Genomic DNA, 9,744 nt, shown 5'->3' with positions numbered 1-9,744 from the left:
GTACTCTTAAATAACAAGCCATTTCCCCAAACCATCATTTGGATTTTTGAGACAGGTATCTGTATCTGTCTAGCCTTTTAAAAAAAAAAATTTTTTTTTTTTTCGAGACGGAGTTTCTCTGTGTGGCCTTGGCTGTCCTGGACTCACTTTGTAGACCAGGCTGGCCTTGAACTCACATAGATCTGCCTGCCTCTGCCTCCCTAAGTGCTGGGATTTCAGGCGTGTGCCACTGTGCCCCGCTTCATGTCTTCCGATTTTTAAAGATTTGTTTATTTATTATGTATACAGTGCTCTGCTTTCACGTGAGCCTACACACCAGAAGAGGGCACCAGAACTCATTACAGATAGTTATGAGCCACCATGTGGTTGCTGGGAATTGAACTCAGGACCTTTAGAAGAACAGACATTGCTCTTAACCGTGGAGCCATCTCTCCAGCCCCTTTCTGTGTGTTTTAAAGAAACTGAAATTATCGCTACAGGCGGGTAACCAAAATGTTTGCATTTTATATGGAAAAGCCTCTGGGGGAAAGAGCCGCCCAGCCCGCGAGCTGGAAAGCTCAGGGTAGAGGGCTGGCTGTGTTAGCCATACCTTGTAACAGGTAGGGCCTTAGGGCTGTTAGAGGAATCTGGGGGCCGGGTCTACCTTGATATGTTAAATGGGCACCTCAGCTGTTTGTCCTGGTTTGAAACGTAACAGTTCTCTCCTATTTTCTTGAGCGGAGTGTTTTGTCTATTGTTGTGTCCCGCTGTACACAGTCACTGGAACAGGGGAGGTGCTCGACATGTTGAACAGATGAAGCAAATAAAATAGGCAGTCGAGATCCTTGTGTTGGTACGTGGCTAAAACTCCAGAACTTGGGTCTGGAGGAATTCAGGGCCAGATTTAGTTATATAAGGAGTTCGAGGCCATCTTGAGCGCTGTGAGACTGTTTGAAACAAAACAATCCATAAAAACAACGAAAATAAAATAGGCAGTCAAAACTATAGGGGCGGGGATGTGAGCTTAAGCGGGCGTCGGTTCAGCTGAATTGAATGTTCAGTGCCTTCACTGCAGAGAGCCCCAGGGTCAGTCTGCACAGAGCTTCATCATTTAGGGAAAATAAGCAATATGCCCGGTAGCTGTTATTCCATGATTTCATCCAGTCAAGCCCGATGTCAAAGTGGAAACATCACTGGAAACTGCAACCTTGGTATGTGAGACAGTTTAACAAAGGTTGCATCATTCACGCAGCCATCTCTAGGGCAGGCTCACCCTTTTGAAGGTGGTGGTTGGGGAGTTCGGATTTACGGTGTCTTCACTTCTCTTGCCTACTCTATACTCGTGCGTTCCCCCACCCCCCAACCATGACCAGTTACTTCAGTTTCAGAGATACAGAAAAACTGAGGCCTTGGCCTTTTCTCTCCTCCCAACTGCCCAGAGGCCATGGGGCTGGACCGTGAATCAGCAAACGCCTAGACTAGCGCAGGATGCATCCCAGCAAGGGGTCCCTAGCGGCCCCGGGTTTAGACCCTACCCCCTACCCGGTCCGCCTCTGCCTGCGCGTTACGCCCTCTGGGAGATGTAGTTTCCACCGCCCCTTTGTCCTTGGTCTGCGGTGCCCGTCAGTTTGCAGCGGGTCAAACTACAACTCCCAGGAGTTCACACGCCAGAGGCTATGCAAATATAGAACCTTCAGGGGGCGAGGGGAGGGGGTTTGGCTAAGTTGAGGACTTAGGGTGAAGTGAAGAGAGGGACACATTAGGGAGCAGCGAAGAATTGGGGAGACGCCGAGGAAAGCGCGAGCAGCCACAGCCGACGTTCCCACAGGGGAGAAGCCCAGGAAGGGCAGGGTCGGGCGGGGCGCGCGCATGCGCGAGCAGGAGGCGGCTTTACGTCACCCGTGTGGGCGGGACCGCAGGGGGTTGTCCGCCCGCGGCACGCAGCGGAGCCGCAGCCTTCTTGCGCCTGGTCCCGCGGTCGCAGCTCGTGCCGCCTCCTCGTCCTCGCTTCAACACCTTGCTTCGTCGGTCGGTCCCGCCGGCACACGGGCTCCAAGCCGCGCCTCTCTTTCCCTAAAGCCCTTCAAGGCGGTCTTTGGTTTCCTTCTTTCCAGCCGACCCTCTTCAGCCCTGCGAAGATGGTGGACCGCGAGCAACTGGTGCAGAAAGCCCGGCTGGCCGAGCAGGCGGAGCGCTACGACGATATGGCCGCGGCCATGAAGAACGTGAGTGTCTCCTCCCCTCCCCCCTGCCTCGCCCCGGCCGCTCCCCGTGCCTAGATCCTCGGCCGGAAGGCATGCCCAGGGGCATGTCGCCTGCTGCCTGCACGGTCACCTCTCCATCTCCTTGGAGGGATTGGGGATGGGTCCTAGTAAGCCGCTCATGCACCCGAGTGGTGACGCGGCCTCTTTCCCAGCCTCTCCGAGTTCGGAGCTGGGGCGGGGTCTCGCGTGGCTGGACTCTGCCGTGGGGGTCTCTCTGTGACCCTGAGTGTCCAGGGGACCTGAGTTGGGGGCCGTGCGCATCCTTTGTGCCCCACTTCCCCTCCTCCCGCTTAGGCGTGGGGGCGGGGGGACCGCATGGATGCGGTTCCTCTTTCTCTCTCCCTGGTGTCTGGGCGGCGCCTTTCCCATTCACTCAGCAGGTCTCCCAGTTTTCCGCCTCCCCACTCCAACGCCCCCCGACACACACCATCTTCCCCCTACACCCCTGAGACGTTCTTTAAAGACATTTCGAGAAGAAGATATGTAGATCCCCACCCCCCAAAAAAATCCTCAGTGGTGTAAAATCGAAACCACCTTGTTCACGTTTTTTCCTTAACAAAAGGCCTCCCTTTACCCAGTCCCCAAAGCAGGTCCTCTGGCTTTGAGGAAGGGAGGGATTAGTGTTCGCTGGCATTCCCATTCTTGGTCCTCTATATGCCATCTTCATTTTTCATTTTAAAGGGTTAAATACAATTCCTTTGAACATTAACTGACTAATTCAATTTGTGACATATGCGGTTTCTCTTTTGAATGCAGGCACGAGTCTGCAGAAATTCCTATAAGTGTAAAAAATTTTTTTCTGATCTGATACTGCAAACAAAGCGGTGGTGGGAGGCAGTATCAAGTCATTCCAGAAGATTCTGCATTTGTCATATTGCAGAGAGCCTAGACTGGGTGGAGGCTGGGAGGAGTTATTTTAAAGGGGCAAAAGTCTTTTATTTTTATTTATTTATTTTTGTTAAATGCATCTGAGGCTATTTTTCCTCTGATCTAATACATCCTCATTCTGATGAGAATACTGACGCATTTTTGACTGAGATGCAAAACCCTACCTAGTTGCAGCATTTTGTCAGTAACACTCATTTATTAATGAGTTGGGGACCAGTTTTCCAGACAAGGAGGGGAAAGTGCTAAATATTGCAAAATTCAGTTGAAAAATTAATAATTGGGTTTCCCCACTCCCTTAATATTTAACTTCCTATCTTATGTAACAAAGGCTGTTAAATGCATCTCCGTGAAGTGGATACTGGAGTGTGCCTGGCATGTTAGATATTAATGTTTTTTTTCTTGGTTTTCAAAAGATCAGGTGCTTATCCCTTCCAAATTAAATTAGCTACAGATTTTATTTTCATCTTATAAAAAAAATTGGTTTTAACACCAGAGACACTGTTGTATTAGTGGGTTACAGTTGCCTTTTTATAAGGATTTAACGATTAAAAAATACAAGTTGGACTTCCGGTAGGTCACTAATGTTGGAAATGTCTTCGATTCATGATATTTAGCCTCTAATTTTCCCCTATTTCTAGTTCTACAGGAGAGTGAGTGACCTCGCACCTATATCCATAGCAACCCAGTGATGTCACACAATGACACAGAGGCTGCAATGCACCTAAGGGCTGGTAGGGAGTTTTCAGATGGCATTTGTCCAAGGTAATGCAGAAATGAGCCGATAAGCCAGGTGGCAGTGGACACTTCATCTTCTACTAGATAGGCCTTGGTCCCCAAAATAAAAATTGTAGTATTTTCCTTCGAACACACGCCAGGGCGGCACTTCTAGACAAACCCATTTACCTTAAACTTCCGTGATCAAAAGTTTATAGGGTACTTTCATATTTTTAAGCATTCATCTCACTTATTTAAAAAAAAAAAACAGCAATGAGGAAATGAAGGGGTTTCTAAGTAAGGATGGCTCTGTTTCATAGTGAAGAGGTGGGGTGTGTGCCTTTAGGGTCTTCTCAAGGAAACAGGTTTTTAGAATAACCTTAAAAAATGGCTTTCTGCTGCCCATCAGCAATAGCTGTGCGGGAGTGAGAGCCCAGCACAAAATGTTTCTCATCTAGATGTGAGAAGGTGTGCTCTACTCCACTTGCGTCTCTGCTTATGCTTGCTGACAGTGCTTCAGAAGGAAGAACCATTTGTAAAATAAAGACTTTAAAAAAAAAAGGTTTCTCAAACCTATTTGCTGTGGTTTTGAGGAAACCTGCCTCTCATCCTCAGCTTTCACACAATACATATTTGAAACAGTGAGGAAAATAGTCGGTAACTCGTGTAGTCTTGTCTCACCTTGCATGTGAGAGTCTCCCTGAATTCAGATCTCAGCCCTAGAAAATTTCAACAGTCATCATTTGAAAACTTAGCATGAAGAAAGAGACTTAAGCCCTCACTGCTCCCGTTGTGTTCTGCTGTCAGCTGAACCTTTGATGATGAAGGGAATTAGGATCTTGTTGTATCGAGAAAAATTGTTCTGGGAATACCACAGTTGGAATCCAGGCATAGCCATGCGTGTGGGTGAATAGGATAGAGGTCATTGTGGGGCTGTATTCTGAAGTGGGAGAGCTAGATCATTTGAGATAAATGGGTACTCTTTCGTTGAAGCACAGTGTCTACATGGCTCCAGCTTGCGAGCTGTTATCACAGCTGCACTTCATCCACATTTTCCATTTCTGTCCTTACTTCCCTTTGGCCAGTCATGGTCCAAAATGAGGAAAATGTAATAAAGCCCTCAACCTCTGTTACAGTCTGTTATAATTGTTCTATTTTATTATCAGCTATTACTCTCTTTGCCTGTTTTAGAGATTAAATGTGTTACAGGTATGTATGAGATGCAGTGTTTGGAATTAGTTGAAATTTCAGGCATCTGCTAGGGATCTTGAAACACATACATCCCCTTGGGCGGAGGTGGAGACCACTGGGCCATCCAGTCTTTGGCTTTCAATAGCCTCCTAAGAAGTTCCTATCCTGAGCAGGCTCCTGGTAATTGCCTCCAGGTGGGAGAACAGGTTCTGGACTGCTCATGTCCTTGGAGTTATGGGTTAGGCACTCTTAACTGGGGTTAACTGTTAACTCTTAACAGTGCTAAAGGCTGCCATAGTTACATAAGCAGGTCTTCCTGGTGGGATCACTGGGTTTTAAAACCCTTAATCTCTGCTGGTTCTTCCAGGAGCCAGGTTGATAGCCCTTATCCCTAATGGAGTAATGACCCTTTCCAGGTTCTCTGAGGTGGGGCTCTGGCAGTTTTCTTAGTCACGTGGTTAGGCTGCTCTCCTTTGGGTGGGGAGAGCATAAGTGTTTCTCATCCTTCACAATGCTGAAACGAAGATTAAATTCTTTTTCCTTTCTCTCTTTAAGAATTACCAGCATGTGTGTGTAAGCCAGAGGACAGATTACAGGAATGAATCGGTTCTGTCTTCACCGTGTAGGTCTGGGGATTGAACACAGGTTGCTAGGCTTGGCAACGAACATCTGTACCTGCTGAGCCATCTCATCAGCCTCTAAGTGCCCCCGCACATGCAGATAATTGACAAACAAGAATCTTCATATGCCTCCTGAATTCTTTGAGATAAAAGATGTCGCATATACGTTATGCTCTGATTAAAGGCAGACCCCAGCAGCCGGATCCCAAGTCTAATACTTCAGAGGCTGTCATTTATGAAGCCTAATTCTATATTATTGAAAAGAAGGAAGAAGATGATTTTTTGTTTTTGTTTTTGAGACAGGTTCTCACTGGAGACCGCACTGAGTTTGAACTCAGAGGTCCGCCTGTTTCATTCAGCCCCCTTGTCTCCCAAGTGCTGGGATTACAGGACTGAAACACCACACCCAACTGATACATACTGGAGTTTTTTTTTGTTGTTTGTTTGTATTTCCATTTAAAGAGCACAGGACTTAAAAGCAGTATGACGTTCACCTAAACAAACAAGAGTAATTCATCTGAAATCTGAGGAAACTGTTAAGCCTCTTGGAGGTTGTGGAAACATGGCTGGTGTTCTTACACAGCCCAAGGCTGGCTCTTGTGAATGACTTCCCCGCTGTGTGGTAGTAGGTCCCTCATGAGCACGCCCCAGGCACTGATTGAGCCTGGTGAGCTCTTGAAGCCTGGCGTCTAGTTGGGAGATACTCAGTGTTTCTTGGTTGCCAGCATGTAACTGGCTGAGGAGCTAAGGAGAGTGTTTCTTCCCCTTCTCACCCACTTGCAGCTACACTGACCTTTTTCTAGCTGTCCATCTGATTCTGTATTCTTACCAGATTCTTGAGAAACATGGAAGGAAAAAAGCAAAGCTTTTTCTGTGTGTTTTTTCTGTGAGTTTTGCAGTGCAGTGCCTGCGAAGGTCAGAAGAGGGCATCAGGTGTCCTGGCACTGGAGTCAGATAGCTGTGAGCCATCCTGTAGGTGCTGGGAACTGACCCAAGTCCAGTGAAAGCAGCAGTTGCTCTCAATCAGTGAGCATCTTTCTGGCCCTATTAGTTTTTAATTAGTTCAGAGACAGGGCCATATGTAGGCCAGGCTGGCTTCAAACTTGCTATGTAGCTGAGGGTCTCCTGTCTCCACCTCTCCGGTGCTAGGGACGCTGCCCAGGGCAGTGTGCATGCTAGACAAGCGCTCAGCTACATCTCCAACCCTCCTTTTAATAGTCTGATTTTATTTGCTTTTGAGACTGTGTGTCACTGTAGCCAAGGCGACTGACCCACAAACTTGTGATACTGTTAGAGGTGCCTAGCAGAATTGTTCATATAAATTATTGTCCATAATGTGTTGGGCATCCTTTATGGTCCCACTGTAGAGGTGCTGCCTTTCCCACCATTTTAAGCTATAAGCTATGTACAGCTGTCTCATGTCTTTCCTTTCGTAGCTTTCCCCCTCAAATTCCATATTGGTTATTTTGATTATGAAACTATTATCTGGTTGGCTTTTTAAAAAAAACATTTTTGTTTTATTTATTTATATATATCTGGGTATGTGCATGTGAGCTCAGGTGCCCACAGAGGCCAGAACCATTGCATTCTTCTTAATCTGGAGTTAACAGCCCCAAAGTATGCTTAACCACTGAGCCATCTCTCCAGCCCCCTGAAGAGAGAGAGTTGGTTTTTGTTTTTATTTTAAAGACAGGTCTCATCATCAGGCAGCCTATGCTGATTAACAACTCACTGTAGTTAGTCTGGTCCTGGCCGTAGGCTTCTCAGGGATCTGGAGTGCTGGCGTGGCCACCCTGTCTCGTCACGCTCAGTGGGTCCTATGATTACAAAAGCAACAAATACAGACTTTAAACATTATCTGCATGTGGACTCCCAACACCTTTATTCTTGCTTGTCATCCTGCGGACTGAGCTGAGGTCCTGCATACCAGCCAGGTGCTACATCTGAGTGCATGCTCAGCCCTCTTGCTGTTTTTGAGGCCAGTTGCCCAGGCTTGCCTTGAACTCTGTTATCACCAGGCTCCATTCCCTTTTTTTTTTTCAAGATGGGGTCTCTCAATGCAATGCTGGCTCTCCTGAATCTTGCTTTGTAGGCCATACTGGCTGGCCTTGTCAGGTCTCTTTGCTTCTGGCATTAAAGGCATGTGTGTCACCAGGCCTAGCCCTTTTTTCTTCTAGTTTGCACGGGAACATTAGACTAGGCAGTAAGCTGCCTGGATTGATTTGATTGATTGGTAGGTACCTGTAGACCAGTCCTTGCTGGCATGATACTGTGTAGTCCAGTACAAATACTCCACCATATCCAGCTCTCCTTTGCCAGGAGCTGGTAGAAGGTAAATAGACCAGCATCTCACCTGATTCCAAGGCCTCCGGTGTGCATGTAGCATCAGCTTTACTTGTGAATTGGTAAAGAGGAGAAAGCATCGTATCTTTTTCCTCCCCGCATGTTGACATGGTCTCATGTAGGCCAGGCTGACATTTTACTTACCTGTGACTTAGGGTGATCTGAATGTCTGACCCTCCTATTTCTGCCTCCCTAGTACCAGGATTGCAAGTACCACCGTGAAGGCCCAGGATGTTTTCAGATATATAGATTTTATTTTCTTTGTGTGTGTGCTCATTCTGGTATGTATATATATGCAACACATGCTTACACATGCCTTCAGGGACCAGAAGAGAGTGTGGATACCCTGGATCTGGAGCAGCCAGGTGGCATTTTTCCAGCATTATCTGGCTTTTTTTTTTTTTTTTTTTTTAGATGGTCTAATGAAGCCAGGCTGACCTCATACTTTTATAGCTGAGGATAATCCTGAACTTGGCAGTTCTGCCTCTACCTCCTGCGTTCTGGGACTACAGGACTGTATACCATGCCTGTGCAGTGGTGGGGATGGAAGCAGGAGCTTCTGTATGCCAACTGGGCCTTCTGTGAACTCAGCCATTCTCAGCCCAGGCTATAGAACTTTTTTTTTTTTTTTTTTTTTTGAAATCATGAAAAATCATCGTGGTATCTTCATCTTTCTAAAAGCAGATGTGATGTGGTACTCACGTACCATGTGTTTAAACAGCCATCTAGGAGATGCGCCTGTGGTGCTTTTCCTTTGAGGATGCGGAAGCCCAAGTTGGGTTTTTCTTCTGGTGTTGCTAGCAGGTGAATGCCAGTGTTTACCTGCTCCTCACCCACTCTACTACTGAGCCCTCTCCCCTCCCACTCCCTTAAAGACTGGATCCTCCTGCACTGCTCAGGCTGGCCCCAAACTTGTCTGGGGCAGCCTCGTTCCTTTGGAGTACACAGGCACCCTGGTAAACTATTTATTTTTGAATTATGTGTACATATGTGTGAATCTGTGCTTGTGACTCCAATACCTGCAGAACTAAGAAAATGTCAGGTCCCCGTTACTAGAATTACAGGTAGTTGTGAGGCACCTGACATAATTGGTAAGAACTGAATTCAGGTCTTCTGGAACAGCAGGCTGGCCTCAAACTCAGAAATCTGCCTGGCTCTGCCTCCCCAGTGCTGGGATTAAAGGTGTGTGCTATCACTGCCCAGCTTATTACAGGGTATCTTGGCCCTTTACCCCTTGCAGTAGTAGGGTTTGCATGTAGAGTTTGTACATGCCAGGCAAGAGCTGTATCCCTCACTGCACCTTCAGTCTTTGTTTCTTTTACATTTATCATCCAGGCTTTAGTTTTATGTGTAAAATTACTGTGAATACATTGTGACTAGTTTATATTGAGAAAATATGTGTTTAGGTCAGAGAATAATGTGTTGGTCGTCTCCGTACACCATGGTTGGCATACTTGGCGGCAGGCACCTTTAGATGCTGAGCTATTTCAACAGGACCCCTCCCCCCCCAATAGTATGTAGCCCAGGTTGTCCCAAAGGCTTTCTGTCTCAGCCTTTTGAGTTCTGGGGTGGTGATCGAGAATGGAGGCTGCACAGGTGGCTCAGTGGTTAGAGTATTTGCTTCCCTTCAAGGGTACCATCCCCCACCATAGGCATCTCTTGATTCCTGTAACTACAGCTCCTGCGGTGGGGGGTCCTGCTATGCCCTCTTCTGACCTTTGGCTGCACACATAGGGAACACTCAC

The 9,744-nt window shown here is 47.1% G+C and overlaps 1 protein-coding gene across 1 annotated transcript in view; it reads left to right on the top strand.

Annotated features, from left to right (window-relative positions):
- The first annotated feature begins 1,881 nt into the window (after positions 1-1,881).
- Ywhag (tyrosine 3-monooxygenase/tryptophan 5-monooxygenase activation protein gamma) overlaps positions 1,882-9,744 on the top strand; it is a 26,039-nt gene continuing 18,176 nt past the window's right edge. The window contains exon 1 of the mRNA XM_021649338.2: positions 1,882-2,204. Coding sequence (XP_021505013.1) covers positions 2,118-2,204 — 87 coding nt within the window. The 5' untranslated portion in view covers positions 1,882-2,117. The remainder of the gene's footprint in view (positions 2,205-9,744) is intronic.

This window comes from Meriones unguiculatus, chromosome 4 (assembly GCF_030254825.1).
Source record: "Meriones unguiculatus strain TT.TT164.6M chromosome 4, Bangor_MerUng_6.1, whole genome shotgun sequence".
In the NCBI taxonomy this organism is placed as follows: Eukaryota; Metazoa; Chordata; class Mammalia; order Rodentia; family Muridae; genus Meriones; species Meriones unguiculatus.
Note: the sequence above shows the minus strand (reverse complement) of the source record. Positions and strands in the feature narration are given on the sequence as shown.